This window comes from Lepidochelys kempii, chromosome 6 (genome assembly GCF_965140265.1).
Source record: "Lepidochelys kempii isolate rLepKem1 chromosome 6, rLepKem1.hap2, whole genome shotgun sequence".
In the NCBI taxonomy this organism is placed as follows: domain Eukaryota; kingdom Metazoa; phylum Chordata; order Testudines; family Cheloniidae; genus Lepidochelys; species Lepidochelys kempii.
This window is the reverse complement of record NC_133261.1, coordinates 100,555,903-100,578,463: the sequence shown is the minus strand read 5'-3', so window position 1 is coordinate 100,578,463 and position 22,561 is coordinate 100,555,903. Positions and strand designations below refer to the sequence as shown.

The window sequence follows — 22,561 nt, the reverse complement described above, 5'->3', positions numbered from 1 at the left end:
CATTAGTTGCCAAGGGGGCCCTCTCACCCTTCTATTTCAGTATTCTAGGGGATGAAGTAGTTGGAATCTGGTCCAGGCATGCTGAGAAAGCTGATGTGAACTGTGCCTGTGTCTCTCACTCTGGAATCAGCCTTGTAACAGGCGATGACTTTGGCATGGTCAAGCTGTTTGACTTTCCATGTCCTGAAAAATTTGTAAGAACCTTTTGTTTGTGTGATTGTAACACAAAGTGCTTTTGATTTTGTGGCACCCTATCAGAGGGAGGGTGGTGGTAGTTCTTTTCCCCCCTAAGTTTATAGCTTTTTAATGTATGCATTTAGTTGTAGCTCCATAGTCTCATAAGCTTGCTTGCTATCCAGGATTTCCTAAACCCTTATACAATAACTGTAGCCACAATCCACGATTTCAAATAATCTAAAAACTAACAATAGTACTTGTTGCCATCTTGCATTAATAAAGTGCCTTCACTATGAAGGTCTCAAAGCACTCTATAAATGTGGATAAGTAACACTATCTCCATTTTACAGATAAGAAAACTGGGGCACCGAGGTTAAGGACTTGTTATGGAAACAAACTGTGACCGCACAGTGTAAATTAATAGCGAAATGGTTGCATTCGTGTCCCTGTCTGTAGCTGATTTCATGGTCACAAAGTTATTGTTTGGCTGTTAAATCCCTTTAGTCAGAAAGAACATAATGAAAATGTAGTGGAAATTTAGAGTTCATCACTGGCTCCTGTAGCAAGGAGACAACTTTCTGAACTGTGAACAACGGACATGGTTTCTCTTAAACCATGTCTTCACTACAAAAAAAAAAAAGGTGTGTTCTGATGGGGAGCCTAGACTTTAACTTGAGCCACTGAGTAACTCGCATGAAAACAATTGCATTGTCTACACAAGGATTTGAACTTGTTACACACCTTTTTTTAAGACAAGGCTTTAAGACAGGAATCTGTAATTTCTGCATGGAATGATGTCAGAAATATTCTGTTCACAAGCTGGAATGTGATGGCCAGCATGGAAGAGAGTTAGAGGAGGGAGCAGAGCATGAGGAGTCAAAAGAAAAAAGAGAAATCCTCCCTCCCCAAAGGAAAGTGAAGAAATTTGGTTTTTAATTGCAGCCCCCATTCCCAATCTCTCCTCCCTCTCCTGCCACAAAAAGGTCTCCCTTACATGCAAGTATCTGCACATACAAATACTGCCTACCTCAAAGACACCCATCTGTGGAAAGCAGGCACATTCAAAAAGAGTAGTGGTGGGCTACCCAAGGAGGACTTAGGCATTGCAACGCTTAGCATTGCTGCACTTGAACTTAGGTCTCCTACCTCCCAGGAAAATGCTCTAATCACTGAGCTACGGGGTATTTTGGGGCTGATCTGTGTCTCAGTCCCTCCTGTTAAAGCAGATCCACTGTGATATAAATAAGTATTTGTTGGAGCAACGTAACTAGAACCTGGGTCTTCCATCTGCCAGGTGACTGCCCTAACCACTGGGCACGCCTGTTTGTGTTTAAAAATTGCTTTATACCCCACTGGATAAATGCATTAAATTGTCTCTAAACTATGGGGAGGAGGGCGATGTACACACACACCCCATAGTTTAGAGACACCCCCACACCCCATAATTTAGAGACAATTTAATAGCTTCTGCTTTACACCCCATGGTGGATGCATTTCATGAAATGACCCCTGTAGCCTAGGAACCTATGGAGCATTTTAGAACCTTCTAGATACATAATACTAAATATTATACACACACTCTTTTACTCTTTCTTTCTAAAACAGTCCAATGAGGATGACTCATGATCTTTCATGTTGTTATTTTTTAGGCAAAACACAAGCGATTTTTAGGTCACTCGGCCCATTTGACTAATATTCGATTTACAAGTGGGGATAAATACGTTGTCAGTGCTGGAGGGGATGACTGCAGGTAGGTATATCTTTCCATTCTTCCCAAAAAGTAATTAGAAATCTAATATGTTTACTCTGTGTGGACAATTCTTAATAGTGCAGAGATAATTTCAAGTTCAGAATTTGAGACATTTAACCAGTTATGTGTTTGTTCCTTCTTGTTTGTAAAGAAGCAGTCAAATATTTACAACACCCGATTCTTTTTATTTAAGAGTGGTATGAAGTACAGAGATTCACTAAAATAAAAAATAGACTGTAATGGCCAATATAGTTTGAAATATTTTTTAATTTAATGGAAAATAATTTTTATTGAAGATTCTTTTATAGTAAACATATAATAATTTTTAATCTTTCTTAACTTTTTGAAAATGCAGCTTATTTATCTGGAAATGCGTGCATATGCCTCATTAAGAGTGACATGGAGCCTTTGCAAAGAGGACACTGCGGAAAATTACAGGCATGAAAGACCCATGAGTGCAATGAGACATTCTACAGTGCCCTGCAGCTTAAGAAATGGTGCTGATCTAAGACAGACAACAATCTGTCTCTGAAAGACAAGTGTCTAGAGTCTATCAGAAGGATAGACTATAACAAATATGCTGCGCCCCCTAGATTTGCAACAGTAATTGCACTCACTGCCAGATGTTGAAAAAGAAACACATGGATAAAAGGAAGAAGTGAGTTGTGGATCAGTGTATAGTTTCCCAATGAGACAGTGGGGTTTTAATCAAGAGATGTTATTTCTGACCTAATGCTGTATGTGATGCATTTATTATGAGCACGAATGTGTTTCCTTTAAATTCTGGGGATTGAATATCATTGAAACAGATTACTCCTTTTTTTTTAATTACTGAAAGGAAAACCATCTAGCAGTTCTTAAATAAAACTACACAGTATTTTAATAAAAGATTAAAGTAATAAAATGGGATATGACATTTCTATGAATAGTCAAAAAATGAAGCATTGTCTGGTGAAGCAGTAATAGTAAAGTTTGCTCCTTAGACCTGCAGTATTCATGTGCTTAGAGGCCTGGGTCATAATCCTGTCTGATGAATGCTGTTAGGCATGCATGAACCCATTCTTTAAGGCTAATTTAGTGATTTTATCGCACTTAAACATTAAATTAGTTCCATGAGCAGAAACAGATTTGCTCACTTTGCGAGTGCCTTGCCCACAACCTAAAAGTCTAACTCCAGTTTTTGCCTTGCGATAAAAGTGTTCTCAGTGGAAGGGAGATTAAACTTGACTGAGCTGCTAGCCTCTTTGCTGGAAATATGAAATAAGATAATTTTAGTCTCTGTAAAGACTGGGGTCACCAGTTGCAAAAACAGAATTTCACAGCAATAGGAATTGTTGATTTTATTTTCTCAGTATCACTTGGAGGATGCAGAGAGAACATAATCTTTCCAAACACTGGTATTTTGTACATCCAGATTTTTTAACTGGAATAAAACTAGTTGGAAGAGATCTTTATTCAGCTTTCTCTTCTGATTGTAATGTAACATCCAGTCATAACTCTTCTTTAAGTAAGCATGAATGTTAAGGATATGGGCTTGCTTGTAACCCTTAGAATAAGAACATATTCTAAATGGCAAATTAACACAGACTTAAACATTTTAGTGATGATAAACTCCAGGAGAAAGTTGCATTTTTGGTGAAACTAGGGAAGACTGCTTCAATTGTTTGTTTGAAATGATCGATCAGTGGAGGTGTGCTGTGGGCTATATCTGTTTTTTAAGCAGTGCAGTTATTTTTCATGCAACATGAAAGGGAGCAAAAGTAACTAGCTCACAGGTTGCGTTAACAAAGTGCTGTTAAATGTGAGTAGTGTTGCTATGGTTACAGTTGATATTGTCTACTTAAGTCAGCGTTTGTTAAGGATGGCATTTGATTCCAGAGCGGAGATAGCATAGCTGTTGTTATTCACCTCTTTTATCATTTTACTCCAAGTAAATGTAAAAATGAAACAAATAAACCTCAGCGCCCACTGTAAATATCTTGTGTGTGTGGTGGGGAGAAAAAGACAGATTGCATAGAGTAGATGAGAAACTAAGAAGAGACTCAGCCAGACCTTTGTACTCTTCCATGTCCAACAATGCTTGCTGTTATGTAATATAGGATCTACCAATTTCACCGTCTTGAACAACATGTCACCGACTGTGAAATCAGCCCTCTCCCGGGAAATCTGTTCTCCCCTGCTGCGGGGAACCCAGGGCTCCTAATTGCTATTCTGCCCACACTGGGAAGGGACAGGAGTTGTCCTTCCCCTGCACTGCCACCCTTGGTGAGGAGATCAGACCCACCTCCCGAGGCAGTGCAGAAATAAGGGTGGTACATCCTCACTTCTGCGCTGCAGCAGCTCAGGAGCTGGGCTCTGGGTTTCCGTCCCATCTCCTCCCAGGGCTCCTGCAATAGCACCGGGCAGTGAGCTCGGGGCTTCTTCCCACAGCAGAGCTTGCTGGGCTGGGGGCTTTTGCTCCTGGTGGCTGCAGCTGGGGCAGCCTGGGCTCTGGGCTTCTGCCCCTCCCTACCCCCCCGACGGATGGCTATGGGTGCTTGGGGGCTTCCACTCCACAGCTGCAGCCAGGACTCGGGGCAGCCTGTGCCAGGGGCTTCCTCTGCTGCTCCAGTCAGGGCAGCGCAGGCTCTGGGGTTCCACCACCACTCCAGACCCCGAGCTCGGGGTTTCCTCCCCGGCCAGCTCCTCCCGGGCTGGGGGCTTGTGCTCCTGTCAGCTGCAGCTGGGGCAGCCTGGGCTCAGGGCTTCTGCTCCACCCACCAGCTCCAGATGAGATCGGGGCAGTCCAGGCTCAGGGCTTCTGCCACGCCAGCTGGGGCTCAGAGAAGTCAAGACTTGGGGCTGCCCAGACTCCAGCCCTGCAGCTGCAGCTCAGGACATGCGGGCTTGGTGCTTTTTGCCCCACGGATTCTTCTGGGGCTCGGGGTAACCCGGTAGGGGCTTCTGCCCTGGGGCTTGAGCACCCATTTTTCCTGGGGGACCCCAAATTGGCCAGGGGGCTCTGCTTTAATCTGTCCCTGGCATGAACTAGCAGCTAGGTACCTCCAGCTGGGGTGTTCCCAGCAGCATGGGCGAGGGGGGATCCTACCCACCTTCACCACTGGGAACCTCCTGTAACCGCAGGAAGCTGGGAGGGTGCTAATCTTGGGACCCCCTACAACAACTTTGCAACCCTTTCTTCCCTCCCCCCAATTCCATTTTGGGTGTGGACCCTCACAGTTACAACATCCTGAAATTTCAGATGTAAACATCTGAAATCGTGAAATTGACCAATTTTAAAACCCTCAGGTTGTGAAATTGACCAGAATGGACCAGGAATCTGGTAGGGCCCTAGTAATAGTCAACACTAGTGACCCAACAAATAATCTTATACACTGTTTCCTATATCTAACTAGAGCTTCTTTTACAATAGAAAATGTACGGATCTAATATCAAGTGTCTCAGGCAGGATTTGGAACAGATGAGCTGTTGCCATTACCACTAGAGTAGGACAGCTTCACTAACCACACAGCTGCTGTTCTAAAGTATAAGGTGCTAGGACTAGGGTCTGTGCTAGGGTACACCACTGACTCGGTGGAATTGTACCTGACTGACACAGCTGTGAGATCAGTGCAGCATTACTCTCACTGCCCATTATTATAATATAAACATTGATCGTTAGCATTTATCTATGCTAGAGAAATCAAGTGTTAGTGTAGTAATCTGTTGTTTTACACCCTTTGTTCCGCCACTGATTCAGTGCAGCTATATGGCATTTGTCCTTGCATCCATGCTAAGGCTGCCTTACACCAGTTGGCTGTCAAAAGCTCCTTTAACTAGTGAACCTCTTTAAATTGCCAGCTGAAAGCCTTCTTTCTGTGTCTCACCATCTACTACAAACCCGATGCCCACTATCCCCCAGTAAGTCTTCAGCCTGTGAATTGCACCCACCCTGTACTTCCCCAGAGCGTCCTCTTCTCACACTAACCATTCCCTGATCACCACCTTCAGCAGTGCCCATGCTACGGCTGTGCTACTCCACTGCTAATTTGCCAGCGGATACTTTTGCACTGACGAACCACAGAGGTACATCAGAGCACGAATACCAGCACACAATGCACCCACAAATCACCACTGGGGCTGTAGCAGGAGGTGCACAGCTGCTATCTCCACTCCCTCTACCCCCAAACTCCTGGAGCTGGGGAGAGTAGTGTCTTAGCTGCAGGTCTATGGGGGTACAGTGCATGGTCCACCAGCAAACTAAGGCGGTTCCTTGCTGAAGAGTTTTTATCTTTGACAGCAGTGGGACCTGACAGCTCACCAATGTGCTAATGGGATGTGTCTACACTGGCACACAAGTCAATTGTGCCTCAATTAGTGTTTACACTCACTAATGTTAGTGGTGTAATTTCAATCAGTTGGGTGCCATGTTGCTAAGTGAAACAAGTGCCAATAGCCTATGGGACATTATAACTGCCCCCTGGTGCAGAAAAATGCCTAGTGTGCTATGATCATCTAAACCTGGAAGGAAGAATGTGAAGGGCTGAGTGTAGACTTGTTCTGGAAGTATGGTGGTCTGGAGGGTATAATGGGGTAGGGGAAGGAGCCTTTCCCTTAGCTATGCAACACCAACAGGGGGGCAGTGAGCCCCCAACTCTCTTTTTTTTTTTTTGTAGCCTGCCACTCAATCATGCAGGTTCATTTTCTAGTTTGCAATGAATCCAGCTGTATGATACCTTTAAGGGCCATAAGGTAATTTCTTTTTATATTACTAAACTAGTAAACCCATTATACAAGTGAAAGAATAACACATGCTAGTCTAGATACCCATGAATCCATCTGTTATTGAAAAGTATTTAAATTAACAAAGAGAAAACCTGACATCCTATGCACAGATTGGAATTCTAAAAAAATCATACACATGACCCTATTGTAGTCAAAAGAGCCAAGATGTGTGGAAAAGGTTGGGGAGAACTAATGAGCCAAATGTATTGAATCATTTTAACTTTAAATGTCTCACTTTTTCCTTCTTCAACACATGATCACTGGACACCAATTTTTGGATCCAGGAAGGGGTTGCGGGAAGAGCAACTTGGTTTAGCACTCCTTTTCAGTAACTGAATGTATGCACCAATAAAGTCAGTATTTAGCTAGAACAAAAATCTTAACAATGAGCATAATCAGAAGTTGCTAGCTGGAGTTACCCTAATTACAGAAATCTGGTTAATGCTGGCTGATACCTGCACCACCTAAAAAACAGCACACAGCACCCAAATAATTATCTATATGCTGTAAGTGGCTAGCAATCCCTAACAGTATGGAAGGCTGAGCTATTTGGTTTTAATATATACTCTTCGTACAGCGGCAAAGTGACATGGTTTCCTGTTTATCAGCATAGTAGATGCGGCAAGCCTTAATTTTTGTCAAAAGCAAGTGGTTTTGGGTTAGTGTGTGTACAACAGACAAATGTCTTGTTGCTAACTATGTTTTGGATAGTGAGTGAATCACTCTGTGGCCTTCTTCCTGAATGTACCATGCCTAAACGAAGGGAAGAAAAAACTATTGCAGGTCACACTTTAAACTGCCGTATTAGTCATAGTAACTAATTTGATTGAGCAGCCCTAGCTGTGTTTCATGTATATGCTCTTTCATACCTACAGACTTTCCTGCCTATTGTCATTTGTTTTTTTCCCCCTAATGTTTACAGTACTGTTTGTTTTTACTTATCTGGATAAATATGTGCACATGCCAAAACCTACTATGCACTCTTTGTACCAATCACTGTGGTATTGTCAGACCAAATCCTCTTCTTGATTTTGGTCCTCTTCAGCTTCTAAACTTAAACCAAACTGGTCTTGAATGCCTGATTATTTAGAAGAAAGAAAACTGGCTTCATAATACGGAGAGTGGCTGCAACAGATCTCCTTACCAAATCATTCACAAATAACTGAATACAATCTCAGCAGTTACTTGAGTTATCTATAGTAAAGCCTCTAATCAGGATTGGGCTCCCATTGTTATAGTCAATGTAAAAAGAACTAGGAAGACAGAGTCCAACCCCCAACTATAAAAACAAGGAAGATTGCAGGGGAGGAGTAATGACAAGCAAAAGTTAATTCCACTTCTTTAATTATGGAGGATGTGCTGAAGGAAACAGCAGGAGGGAAAGAGTAAATAAGAACAATGGGGTGGGCAGAAAAGGAAATAGTAAGGAAGGAAAGCTGGAGAGTGAGGTTGCCAATGAAGTGACAAGCGGAAGGGGCAAGTGGTCAATGAGTCAAACCACCAACCAGCAGATGAAAAATACCCAGATTTCACACTGAAAGATCTGGCAGCTGGTGAAGTGGCAGCTGCTAGGAAAGAACCCCTCTGCTAGTTAGAGTGGAAAGTTACTGGGCATTGCCCCACCCCTTTGTTCCTGGGGAAGTCCCAGCTGCTCCCAAGGGGTAACTTGAGGCTTGGGAGAGCCTGCTTTACTACCCTCCAGCCTATGTGACTAAAAGGAATAAACAAATACATTATGTTTTACCCACACCCCAAAACGGGGGTTATTTTAACTGGCCTAACCTGATAGTGTCCAGGTTTCATATTGCTGAATAACAGGGGTATTTAAACTTTTCTTTAGGAGAAAATAAACCAAAGAATTGTGAAATTCCATAAGATGTTACATTTTGAAAATGGTACCCACAATCTGCCTGCACAAATTACAGTCGCTTAGAAGGAGGGGGATGCACAAATCTTGCTAATGAGCCTGTACTCATTAGTTCTTGTTTAAATTACTCACAAATTATATTGAGATGGGAGTTACAATTGAGTACAAATCAGAAATTTAAGGATTAAAAAAAAATTACAGGGCTTTTGTGATCAAGAAACAAATAATTAAACTCAGGAGAGAGTTAAGGCATAAGTTAAAATAAATACTCAAATGTGTGAAGGTATGGAAATTTAGAGTCACCCAAATAACCTCAACTCTGCCCTATAGTGACACCATGCAATAACCATACACTTATGATGAATGCATAAATGTTTGTAGTCCTAAATTTGATTAAACTGATGTTAAAGACTCCCCTCTCCCGCCCCAAATGGTGGTACTAGAAGACAGAGTTAACATTTTGTGTGTCTTATCCATACCTTAACACATTTGGATTTCTCTTGTACTTGATTCCCAAAACAAGCATTACAAACCCAGGAAATTCAGATTTAGGTTGTTACAAGATTCCAGTAATGGTTTTACCTCTAAATAACTGATATATACTGTCAATCTTATCTTTAATAGAGATTCTTTCCTGGAAGTTTATTATTATTTAAAATGTCATAGAAACAAGAAACCCAAAGAGAATGTTGCCATTTAATATTTTTAATGATTTGAAGATGGGTAGTATCACCCTTAAATCTTCTAGGACCAGATTCACCAGATATTCTTGCTGTTAATCCCACACAGGAGCAGTGCAAAGCAACTAGAGTGTACTACTCAATTTCCCCAAGCACATAAACTCCACATTCCCCAGAATGCACCCATACAGAAATGTCCCCTATCCCTTCCCCTCCAACTTCCCATGCACACCTTTCCAGAATTTCCCGTACCTGTTGAGTCAATCTGGTGTAACAGGTAGGTCTTTAAAAGAAGTTTCAGGGTTAGTGTTCATTTTCTGCCATTTTTCTTAATTAAAAGTTTCACCTTCAGCAGGGGCTGATGAATATAAGAATTGCCTGCTTTCAAAATGGCAGCCATCTATTCTCACTGGGTCTGAGACCGTAGCTGAACTTGAGCAAAGACGCCCTCTTTTAAAATGGCCACAGCCTCCCATTGGTGGCCATTTTGAAAGAGGGCATATTTGCTAGCAAAGAGCACTTTCATGCTCTCCCCCACGAGGACAAAAGAAGCCAAGGCAGCTATTTTGAAAGAGTCAAACACACACATTTATTTATAAATTCTCAAAAAAAATCATTCTGTGCCCAAAGGGGAAAATGCTGTAATTTGGGGAGGATACATTGTATCTTCCTATGTAACAAAGTGGCTGCATTCCTACTTTCACTGCAAGACTTAAAACACAAAACTTAATGCTCAGCCATAACTATGGAATGGTGACTGGCACTTCTACAGTTCCACAGTTGTTTCCAACATGTATTATGCTTGATTATTGAAATATCTGGAAATGTAGTAAATGCATTTTATAAAGAAACTCCAAGTGTCAGCACTGACACAAACTGCATGATAAAGCTGGTTTACTACTCCTGTGTGAAATTCTTGGTGCTGTCAGATAATGCTTTCCATATTTCCTTTACTGCTACTACTTGTCATAGTGTTGTGTTTTTTGGACTTGGAATAGCTACTTCAATTTTAACAAGAACAAACAGTTGGTACTTGTGAGCTTTGTTTAACTGTTTTTAGTTCATTTCTGAGTGTACAGCATACACTAAGTAATGGAAAAGCTGCATTATTAATTTGTGAAGAAAGGTAAAATGTACATTTGATGTAAAGTTTTACATAAGAATAAGATCAAGACCACAGTAGTTATTTAAAATAATGTAAATTCAATCTAAATGGCACTCATTAGATAACATTCCCCTTAGACTGAAATTGATTTTTTTTTTACTTCGTTGGTTCGTTACCTACTGTTTTTATTAGAGGAGCACATCAGCAGATTGCCTTATGCTAAACTTTGTGCAATAGGTGATAGACATCAAAGCTGTTGAAATTAACCAGTGTAGGTATTAATCTGTTTTGCTGCCCTATAATGATTATGATTCACTTTTGTCTCATATCCAAAAGGGAAAGCATGCTTCCGAAAGGTGCAGCTAGCTAATGGATGTATTTGAAGATTCTATTAAAAAATTTCATTTGCAGTTTTACTTTTCATTTTGGGGAGGGGGAGAGAAGGGCTGGAAATCACTGTTTCAGTACTGTTCCTCATCCTATGCTCCTCCGCGCAACTGTCTAGGAAAATTTCTTACTGAAGTTCTTTAAGCTTAAAATCATTGATCCAGTTGTCTTTTTAGATTGTTTATGGTGTTTGTCAGACTATCCCTCTTGCTTTAACCAAAAAATGTACTCTAAACTAGTCCAAAGGTGTATGTTCATGTATTACTGTAATAAGGATCATGGTTTTAAGTGTGCTCCCATTTTGGTTTTGGCCATGACCATTTAATCCCTGTAATCATACAATACTGTAGTTTTTATGTTATTTTAAAATATTTAAATTAAATCTTCAGATTTTTGCATAAATTCAGATTTTTTAAATTTGAATATGAACTAAACTTTGATTACTTTATCTGCACCAATATTTTAAATTAATTTCCTGAAGTGTTCAATTTCAGAATTCAAGAATATATTTGTCACATCTGAGTTTAAAATATGTAGGTGACATTGTTTTCTGATATCTAATGTAAATATTTGTAAAAAAATATATCTTTTGTATATTTTTGTGAAAATGTGGTTCCCCAAAAGATACAAAAGATTTAATAAAAAAAGTGCATTCATGTTACTGTTTAACAATTTACATCATTTGAACAGAAGAATTACAGATTTTAAACTATTTCTTCACAGTTACTATTCATATGGGTTTATCTTTGCTATATACATTACAGGTGCTCCCTGGAGGGAGATGATTACAACAGAGTATTTGCAGCAGTGTTGAGTGCTTGAAGAACAATAAAGTCTTTTGAGGATAGATTCAAGATGGTGCCTTCTTCCTACACTTATCCTTAAAATTGGATTTCCAGTTTAACTGCTCAGTAATTCAAAAACAGTGGAACAACTCACTTTGCTACTTTTAAAAACACTTGCTTACTAATGACTACTTTCCCTCTTACCTTTATCTTCTACTGTCAGATTATCAGAGGCCTATGTACTATTCCTTGAATAAAAGGGAAAAAAACTTTCCATCCCCACAAGAGAATAGTTATTGTTGTATCCATCAGGTACTAAAAATCTTTGAGTGGCTCTACTGAATAATCTTTAAGCAAATAAAGAACAGGCTAAACTGAACAACAGTAAAATACAAACCAGGTCTTAAAATTTTTAATGGAATTTAAAGTAAAATTCTTTCCCTCCACAGATGTTCTCTTCACAGAGTTTAAAAAAAAAAAAGTAAAATCAGCTATTAAACTTACAAATTTGGAAAATTAGAGACATTTCAAGTATGCAATCAATTTCATTTTATGAAAACTATATATATTCAAACTTCCAAAGGTGTGATGAAAGGTTTTGTAGTATCAGGATTTCCTCTCCATCAGTATCCAAAGGCAGCAACTTTCATCCACAAATTGTATGATAATTATTCACTAGGGGGGAAAAAAACCACATAATTAAACAAGCCTATTATCCATTATAGATGATTTGACAAGTGTTGTCCTAGCCTCTTAATGATTCAAGTATCAAGACTTCCATTTCAGGGGATATTAAATGGTGAGAAATGCTCAAGAGAGCTGAGCATTTAAAAGAAAGGTGAACATTTTCAGACTTGGTGCCTAAAGTTAAGTTCCTAAATCTGTTTAGGCACCTTAATAAAGAGCCTGATTTTCAGCAATTTTGAGTGGTTGCAACTTCCACTGACTTCAATTTCCAAAACCTGCAGCTCTTGCTGACACAGCAGGATTTAATCCTAAAAGTACTGGCATATAAAGAGATGTAGATTAATGGTATAGATTTTTCTTAGTGAGTTTTACAACATACTTAACTCTTGGGACAGCAGATGTAAGTTACCAATTAAGTATGAGGAGAAGGAACAAATTACAGGTACTATTCACCTTCAACCTATGACCTATATATTTCTTTCTGTAGGGTCATTGCAAGTTCTGCTAATAATTTTATCACCAGCAATCTTAAACTTTCAGAGTAAAACAAGAAACACTCAAGTATTTACTCTCAACACAAGCTATTACAACTTTAAACACTGGCTATTTTACATTACATTTCTTAATCTTTTCCTCTAAGCCAAAAATTTTACAGGTAAATAAATTCCCCTCACATGGATATTTTCAGAGTAAACTGTACCATTTTCTTGATTCAGAGCATTAAAAAAAACATTGATACTTAGGATGCTGGCTAATTCCCACAGCATTTCATAGACTAACCAGTTTGCTAGGGTTTGTGGAGTCACTGGCAGTGTTAGGAAGAAGGCTGTTTTTGCTATGACATGAGGAATACTAAAAGGAGCTACCTGAGCCATCTGGGGTGTCATGTACCATGACATGAGACCAGGGACAAGGAAGAACTGATGTGCAGTTTACTGTCTGACTCAAGGGAGACCAGTGCATTCTACTTAGTCTTTGGGCACAGGCCTGGAACCTTGTTTGCTCTATTCCAGGCCCTCACTGCAGAGCTTTGATTTTTCACATTTCTAAGGGTTGAATTAGTAACTGTTTAAGTCACTGTTCAAAACCACAAATACAGAGTTCTGGTTCAAAGACAGATTAGCCTTTGACCATTGCTACACAATAAGACTGAAATAATTACCAATTTTAGGCCCTAACCCAATGAACACTTATGCATACATGCAACAGGGCTACTCACGTAAGTAAAGTTACACATGTGTATATATATTCAGATGATCAGGGCCTTAAAAGATAACCACAGTGAAAAAGATTGCTTAGATTACCTGGTTTGAGTTCGAGTCCATTTCAAGGCATGACGTGGAGGTACAGCAATAGTGGGATGGTAGAATGGACAGTCTGGTCTTGTACACTGGGTGTTAAATCTACAGTGCTAAAATTAATTCAGAGAAGACTAATTAAAGATAGCGCTCCTAAAGCCACAAGCAAGTTATCTTGGCAAATTTTTTACACGAGTACTTATTATTGTATAGTCCAAAATACCTGATGGGCAATAATGGGTCAATAATTTTGCAAATTAACAGCAGTGTCAATTGAACCCACTAATGGCAGAGGTTCTGTTTTCTAAAAGGAAATGTTCTATCAACAGGATATTTAATAACTGACCATGAAATTATAAAAATGCAAATAAAATGTACTAAAACAAATAAACTGAAGACTGCTAAGTTGATTGACACTTGGGAGATTCATTGTTTTAGAGGTGGAAAAGAATCATCTGCTAAAATGACAAATGTGTTCACAAAGTCGTAAACAAAAGGAACCAATTTTATGATTTTGTCATACTACTGATCCTGAATGCCCTGAAGGCATCAAGATTCTCTTAGCAGTGCACTGAGTGTTGCAGACTTGTGATTAATACATTTAAGAATCCATTATTCCTCATTCTCATCCAATCCCTTTGTCTCAGGGTCCCATGTTGCATCCTGTTTCAAGGTCTCTAAAGTTGAAGATGTGTACAGTAAAAGCCAAACTCACTAGGTTTTTGTCTCTAGTGTAACCTTCACTATGTTAGTATTGTAAAGGTGTGGCTTCTAAAGATTTATTACAGATACTGGGATTTCTCCTCCCCATGGTGCACTGCAGCAGTGAATTTTCTTCTGCAGCCTTTCAGTCATTCCTCCTCACAGGAAGAGTTTAGATAAGGGGTTAGTTTGGAGTATTCCAAGTATCACAAGTCCCTGTTATAAAGTCACTAAAGCAATTCATCAGTGGAATTACAGTTAGCTACCAGACCTATGCTACCATATATAGAAGAGCAGCAAGAATTAATCTGCAGTGACAAAAAATACATTGTTAGAAGATTTTACCTTCCACTTTTCATATCTCTAGTGACTTGTAAAATTACATTACTGTTCTGGAAAATAGTATTTCTTGGGACCATCAGTTTTGCTAGAAGAGATTCAATCACATCACTGCCTTCTAAATCTCACTCTCTTCTTTCATAATGATAAAGCAGCAATTACGGACCAAAAGTGGATTTATTACTCAATTTAAATGAGGGTATTTCCTTTCTTTCATCATGTCCGAAACTGACTTCTGAAAAAGATCTCAGGAACTATCTCATTGTTGACATAGTGACTACATTTTGTCTAGACGGAAAATAAGAGTTTAGGCAATGTATTGTATGTATTTCTTAATCAGATCCTAGAAAGTACACTAAGGCCTCTAAGGATATGTCTACACATCAATGTAAGCTTAGGGTTAGTGGGACTTGAGTCAGCTGACTTGTGTCAGGGAACCCTGGGCTTGTGCGTCTATACTGCATTTTAACCCTAGGTTAAGGATTTTCTGACTTGTTTTACCCTAGGGCTCTGGCGTCCACACTGCTCTGCAGAGACCTGAATCAAAGTAACCCTATCCCAGGTTCTTAGTGCCCCCCCTACGTCGGTCTCAACAGTCTAGCCCTACGAATGTGTTGCTCTGTGAGGAAACACTACTGCCCACCCAGTTTCCTAACTGTGACAGTGCTGTTGATGGGACTCAGGTGCCCATAAGGAGCACATGAGTTGCATCATTACCTCCTTTGGTGGCTGCTCAGTAGAATGAGTGCAGTTTGAGAAGGCTTTATACTGAACTACCATCTAACCTGAGATTTGGGCTCTCCAGCTCCAGGCTGAGCCACTGTGGTAGGAAAATGCCTTTGTGTGCCTGCTCTGAGGATAATTAGGGCATCAGTTTCTAGGGCTGTCAACCTATTAAAATGAAACTTGGCAAGTCCACATTTTTAAAATGGGATGTTCACTGAAGGTCTTTTGTTTGGTTGGAAGTTGGACATAAAATGGAGGTTTCAGAGGAAAAACAAATACGTGTCCAAGCCTGGCTGTTGCCCACTGCAGAGCAGTGAAGTGCATCCCCAGGGCTTGGGATGCAGTCTGCTCCAGCACCTCCCAGGGCTCCCTTATCCCTGCCCCATTCATACCCTGGGAGGCAGGGATGTGAACCCTAGGGGGCTCTGGGAAAGTTTTGGGGCTGGCTCCCACTCACAGTGCACACAGCCCAGGTGCCTCTGCAGATGCAGGGAGGGCCGGAAGGCCTGAGAGCAAGCAACAGAGCTGAGTGGGATGAAGCCGCTGCCCTGCAGGGATAGGGAATGACAGAGCTCCCAGCTCAGCACAGCCAGGGGATGGATGACCCCAACAGCCCGGCAGTTGGAAGCTGCCTCCCACTTGTCAGCTTTGCTCCCTGCTCCGGGCAAGTCTGTGCAACAGCAAGGAGGAGCTGGAGCTGCAGGAGGGTGCGGGAAGGTTTAGGGACGGTCTCCCACTCGCTGCCCTGACAGTGCATGCTGCCCAGGCACCCTGCACATACACCCATAGAGGGGGCCAGAGAGCAGAGAACAAGCAGCTGCCCTGCAGGGAGGGGAAGCAGATGGGGTGTTGGGGGTCATCCTCCCCTGGACATGCTGAGCTGGGAGCTCTGCTGCTCCCCTTCTCTGCAAGGCAGCCACTTAGTCCTAGCTCTGCTCACTGGCCTGTTCCCACCCCCACCCCTGCTTGGCTGAGTGCAGCAAAATCTGGCTGTGCTCTTGTGACCCAAAAGCAGCTCTCTGCAAAAAGCTTCTTCTTATTGGTCTCCACTGAAAACCCTGCAGGCTCCCTGATAGTGTGCTTGGAGACCAGTGTTCAGCAGACAATGGGTTAACGCTGATCTGAGCTGTTTCTGTTTGCAATAGAGTGCAATAGACTGCAACACTAATTGTCAGTGGGCATAGAGAGGACTAAGGAAGTTGCCCCAAGGAAGTCTGGGATATATCCAGAAGACATCCAGGACCCGAGTCAAGCCTGGGCCACATGCACACAGGAAAGCAATAGGGGTTGGACCCTACATCCCAACTTAACATGGGCTCAGACCCTCCAGCCCTGCAGGATCCTGAGATCCTAGGTTCGAGCCCTAGGTTAACACAATTGGTTTGTGGACGTGAGGGGGGCGGTTAGGCTTGAGCACAGGTCAAGCCTGGGCTTACACTGCTGTGTAGACGTACCCTAAAAGACAGACTGCTCACGAAATCTCCACATGTATCAAAGGTGATTCTCATAACAAAAGAGAAGATTCCCTGTCCACCTTCAGTCAAAATTCATAGCACAAAGGCTACAGCTTCCTCTTACAGCAAACATGAAGAGCCGCAAGACAAATCTCTAACGTAAAGAAACATAATTCACAATTAAAGGCAGCCTTTCCTTTCTTCTCTTCCTTTGATGGCTGTCTTTACCAATCCAATCACATCTTTCTCTGGAGATACCCTCAATATAAACTTTAAGTGTGGCCACTTCCGGATGCTATATCCTCAATGGGATAATCATTTAGCTGTGCATACTTTAAGCTAACTATATGACCCCAGCGGCAGGAAAAATGAAATCCCAAGTCAGCATTTATTGTGTGCTCTCCCCGCAATATGTTGCAGAAGTGAATCTTCTTCTCCTGTGTTCAAATCATTCCTCATAAGGTGAAGAGTTTGGATAAGTGGTTAGCGATGAGCTGACACTGAACACATACCACAGTGCCAACTGACTCATTGTGGCCAGTCTGATGTAACTGAACAAGTCTGATATTTAGCATTTTCTACAGTTTTACTAGACCACCAAACAGAGTTTAGGAAAGATCATTCAGAAATGTACAACTATAAATCAATGCTTTTCTGTCTCTCGTTTTCAAGCTATAAATTGATTACCTTTCAGATACAAATTATAGAAGCATTTCTGAGGACTGCGTTATAAAAGACAGTAACGCAACGTAACATATTTCAGATTTCCTTCTATAGAAGTGTTAACAGACACTTCTTACTTTTGGATGATAAAATGGACATTCCATTTTCTTACAAGCTGGGAAAAATCTGCAGAGCTGACTGCTGGAGGTTGCCGGTGGTGCCTGTAGTGGTGCTGTTAGAAAAAGAACAAGAGTATTGTATGGATCAAAACAATTCCATTTTCTCAGCAATTTCTACTTTGTATTTCCAGAGTTCATTTAATCTGAGGATCTCAAATCACTCCGCAAACAATTAAACCTTGTAATAGCCCTGTGAAATACATAAGATGTATCGGGATTATGCCACCCAGCACTGAAAAGCTACTGATGCTGAGACGGAACGTGGCCACTATTTAGCCACACACAGAAGCACTTCAACAGTTCAGGACAGAAAATGCAGAATATCGCTTCCAACAAAATTCAGGGGAATTTAGGGAGACAAAGAGGTTCAAATCTTGCATTCAGGCTGCAGCAAGCCTGTTAGTTTTCAAATTAAACAGGACTGGGACATAACACCTCGGGGGGGCTCTTCCCAGGAACATATAGGAGTGCAGGAAGTGGCATCAGTAATCAGTATGTAGGACTCTAGCCTGACACAGTAATGAAACCACACCTCACTGTGATGTCAGGAAGCACGAAGCCACTGCAGATGTGGCTCCCTTACCATAGTGTTTTTTATGGGGGTAGGAATTTAACCCCTAAGTTTTGGGCAAATTCCAACTCAAATAACTGCATTTAGTTGTAAACCTAATTTCCATCAAGTCATTTCTTTACCCAAGGATAGTGTCTCTGTTTTAATGAGTGAAAGATAAAAATTATCACAATCATGTAAAATTACAAGACAGAAAGCAGACTTCCAAAAACGTAAACCTTCAATTTGTGTTTTCACATCAAAAGATCGTTCTTGTTATAATACAGATTAAATCTGGGGACAGTTTAGGTGCATTTGTTCTTACAGAACTGACTAATTACCTGATCCATTCAGAAGTGATAGGCTATTTCTGTGTGCCACCACCTCGGCCCCATGCTACTCCCTTTGCAGTGAATGAGAGTTGCTGGTACGCAGCACTTACACAGAGGAGCTCAGGGATTTGACATTCATAACAGATTTTGCAGTTATATTAACTCAAGTCTTAATGCCCAGGGGATGAGAGAAGTGAGGGGAATGTCAAGTATCATGCAGAAAACTTTTTCCTCTTAGATATCACCAAACCAGATTCTGTGGGTTAGCTCCAATTCCTCACATGCACTATTCCCTTCCTCACAAATTCACAGTAAACTAGCAATAGTCAAGACTGCTCACCTGGTTTGGGAGGTGGCAATGGGATTCGTCGGCTGGCATGAGTGTAAGGGCAGTCTGGCTTAGTACACTTTGCATCGTATTTACAGTTTGGGTGGATAAACAGGCATTTATCAGCAAATTTGCAACTGGGAAAGACTCTGAGGAATAAAAACCAAACCAGTTATTTGAACCATGTTCCATGCAGTAGCTAGTGCACACCTGCTCCAGGGCAAACTACAGTTCCCACAGACCAGATACGGTCTGAGCCACAGTACCTAGAAAGAGAGTGAGTTCATTTTGCAGAAGGTGATATTTCCAAATAAGGATTAGATGATGTAAGGCCATAATTCAAAATGAGCTCTTTCAACAAGATAAAAGAACTAGTATTCTGATCTCATGTGAATTTTCTTTTCAGAATTATTGTGGAATGAAACCACTTGTATTTGTCTACCAGAAATTCAGAGGTATAGGGTGGCATAAATTACAATATATCATTGCCTTTTGGAGAAATGAGAAGCTCCCATAAACACCTTCCAAAATATTATCTTATTTATTTGTGAGATAAAGTAGTGCAAACCACAAAGAATACCGCCATTCATAAAGCAAGTGCACTTACTATACAACCTAGAATTACTGTATCTACTGTACTAAGCAAAAATACAAGGAATATTCTCTTTTACAGTACTATGGTCCCCTTTGACTAATTTCAGACTGAGAATCTGCTTTCCCAGTCAAAGATTCATAAATTCCAAGGCCAGAAGGGACCGTTGTGATCATCTCGTCAGAGATGCACCGAATCAATCCGCATCAAGGTGTGAATTTTATTCTCCACTCCCTCACTGTGGGATAGAGGGTGGGGAAAGCAAGGGCTTGATGACCTGTCAGCTAACCCTGTATCAGAAAGATTCCACCTTACCGAATGAACTCTACAACAGTGTACATTCTCTTAGGTGGACCATGCCTGTTCCACTGTGCTGTGGTTCAGTTTCCCTTCTTCTGACAGCAGCTAGTAAAGCTGAGTGCCTGCCTGACTCGCAAAAATCCAGGAGGACAACAGCAAGGGAGCTGTTCTGGACAGCCACTGCCAGTTGAAGAAGAGTCAACAGCACAGTAAAATCTTCAGGACAACTCCTCTAAATCTTTGCTTTTAAGCCAAAAAGCATTGTACCACCATATACATGGGAGCAATTGCGCTCAAAACTCTGGGGACACTGAGCTGAGGTATCTTGGGCTTGCTCTACTACACTACAGCCTTATGTCAGTATAACTACATCGCACAGGAGTGTGGTAAATCCACACCCCTGAGCAATGCAACGATACTGACCTAAGCTCTGGTACAGAGAGAGCTACCGCTGCTCCTCGTGGCTGCAGTAATTAAGTCAACGGGAGAGCGTCTGCGCTTAGCAGCACTGTCGCTGTGCCGCTGTAAGCGCTGTAGTGTAGATATTACACTCCCAGCTCTCCTATAAAGAGCCCAGAAAAAACAGCACCCTGTGTAGTGGGAAAAGCTCTCTCCTACAGGAGCTCAGATGTGACTCCGCTGATTGTAAATACCACTAAATTCTGCCACATGGTGAAAGAGAGGAAAGTAGAAGGGGGGAGGAAGTTACATTTACAAAGCAAAGTTCAACTCCCATCTCCCACCATGAACCATGTTAATTGAGTAACAGATGTGAAATAACTTAACACAGCATTTAGAGCCCAGAAGGACAAAGCAGATCAGATGTCGTCGAGTTCTGTAGCACTTACTTGCATGGTAATGTGGGGTGGTGGTACGCACATTCATCTCCATTTTTACAGGCAGGCCAGTACTTGCAACGCTCAAGCACTTTCTCTTGTTTCTGCAGCACAGTCAATTCCTCCATCTCCACTGTGGGGGAGAAATGACACAGGGACCTTTTTTTATTACATGTGCAGTTTGGTTTATGAAGCAGACCACCCTTTAAATTCAGTATGTTCCCTGCACAGAGAGCTTGTCATATGTTGGTGAGAAAGCATTCATACAAAAATCGAAATCTCTCAAGACTTCAGATCGCCTGAACATACACAGAGTTTAGTCAACCTCTAACTAGAGTGGAGAGTGTTAGCTGGTGAAAGCTGCAGTACTTTATTTAGTGGGTTAATTTCTCAATTACAAAGTGATCAAACCAAGTGTGCACTCAATATTTCCCCAGTGTATACTCCAGCCCAGTGAAACCTACACAAGACTGTCTCTGCTAAATCCTTACTTTCTTCTTAAAATGGCTAAAAATATCATCCTAGGGTTGGATATTTATTGTCTTCCAAGGACTTAAAGATCATCAAATGAGCTCAGTTTACTAGTAAAAAAAATTGTTTTCTGCCAGATATACAAACACAAATTGGATCCTTCCTTACTCTGACTGGACTAAGGAAAAGATTCTGCAACTGAAACTTCACTAACTGTTCTGTTGATGTATGTGTCAGAATAAAATCACCCTTTCTCATGGACAGTTTTGGCTTTGGGAGACCATCATGAAAAAGCAGCATTAAGAAGTTACTTCTGATACTACAATCAGCAGATAGGACTCCTTATTAACAGGGCAAGCTGAGTAAAAAGGTGCAACTTTCATACAATCACTTTGTTGTCAATTACTGCACTTTAATCAATTCTTGGTTTCCCTCCTGCAATTCCCTTCTTCCCTTGTTCTTAAATCTCTCCCTGTCCAGTTCAGAGGATTCAGAAACCAGAGTAGGATTGCCCTAGAAAACAGGACCCTATCCCTCATTCTCTGGCATCTTCACGGGTTTCTTAACTATCCACTTGCAATTCAAAATTCACACCAATATCCCTCGCCATCCTCACTCGTAGCAATCTTTTTGCACCCTCATTCCATTATTGGCTTCATTTATGTACCCGATTCACATCCTTTCAAAATTGAGTGGTATTGCCCCATCTGAAACTCTATCTTCTCCAAGTTGCTTCACATCCTGGCTCCAATTCTACAACTTACTCCCTTGCTTAGCTTTATGTGCTGTGAGCAGTCCCACTGAAGCAAACTAAGCAGCACATAAAGCTAAGCATGCAAGCAAGTATTTGTAGGATCAATGCCTAAATCTCTCCTTAATACTTTCTGAAACTGTCCTTTAAAAAGACCTCTACATATTTCACTGATTTAGGGCCTGATCCAGTGAATGGAATTGAGGGCACTCAGCATAGTACCTAGCCCTGAGTTTCTTATATACAAATACAAGAAATTTTGATGCACTGTTACTATATGAGGGTCTGACATTCTCATACTACAAATGGAAAATGGAATGTAAACGTGACCTCAAACCAGTGAGTGTTTAAGAAGCCCAAGAGAAAGGAAAATCCACATTTTAAAGTGAGTGTTACTTTGCATTCAGAAATCAACATTTCAAAAGCAGAGTTCTAAACAACTTTAAAGTGGCCAATGTTCTAAATTCCTGGGCCGGCATTCTGAATGTATGAGATATTAAGAAAAACATACAGTGATCATAAGTAAAGTTTCTTCTATTTTGAAAGATTCTACCAATTTGAAAGATACTCTTTATCATTAAAAACAGCTTTTGAAATGAACAAATCTGGCCAGAAAGATCATGATTACCACCACAACCTGGCACATTTTCAATGGCTCAATACAAATTAATAAGGTACATCTCAGAACACGCAGTCCTGCCTGGGGCCAATCATGCAGCAAGTAAGGGGAATGATGGCTCTTTCTGACAAGTGAAAGTTCCCTGAAGTTTAAAAGAAACCATTTATCTAATTTTACTGACACATAAAGCTGTGTGGAGAACAATTTCAGCTACTGCTC

General features: G+C 41.0%; 2 protein-coding genes across 10 annotated transcripts in view; one reads left to right on the top strand and one right to left on the bottom strand.

Annotated features, from left to right (window-relative positions):
- EML5 (EMAP like 5) overlaps positions 1 to 10,753 on the top strand; it is a 294,529-nt gene extending 283,776 nt beyond the window's left edge. For 3 of the 5 annotated variants that reach the window (XM_073349378.1, XM_073349377.1, XM_073349376.1), the window contains 3 exons: positions 41 to 194; positions 1,827 to 1,927; positions 2,283 to 10,753. In XM_073349378.1, the coding sequence (XP_073205479.1) occupies positions 41 to 194; positions 1,827 to 1,927; positions 2,283 to 2,319 (292 nt within the window). In that variant the 3' untranslated portion in view covers positions 2,320 to 10,753. Of the gene's footprint in view, positions 1 to 6; positions 195 to 1,826; positions 1,928 to 2,282 lie in introns of those variants that run through there. The other 2 variants (XM_073349380.1, XM_073349379.1) reach the window with 2 other exon arrangements.
- A 1,147-nt stretch (positions 10,754 to 11,900) lies between these two features.
- Positions 11,901 to 22,561, bottom strand: part of ZC3H14 (zinc finger CCCH-type containing 14) — a 44,357-nt gene continuing 33,696 nt past the window's right edge. For 4 of the 5 annotated variants that reach the window (XM_073349389.1, XM_073349390.1, XM_073349392.1 and 1 more), the window contains 5 exons: positions 20,514 to 20,634; positions 18,786 to 18,922; positions 17,522 to 17,616; positions 13,507 to 13,613; positions 11,901 to 12,190 (listed from right to left, as the gene is read on the bottom strand). In XM_073349389.1, the coding sequence (XP_073205490.1) occupies positions 12,184 to 12,190; positions 13,507 to 13,613; positions 17,522 to 17,616; positions 18,786 to 18,922; positions 20,514 to 20,634 (467 nt within the window). In that variant the 3' untranslated portion in view covers positions 11,901 to 12,183. Of the gene's footprint in view, positions 12,191 to 13,506; positions 13,614 to 17,521; positions 17,617 to 18,785; positions 18,923 to 20,513; positions 20,635 to 22,561 lie in introns of those variants that run through there. The other variant, XM_073349393.1, reaches the window with a different exon arrangement.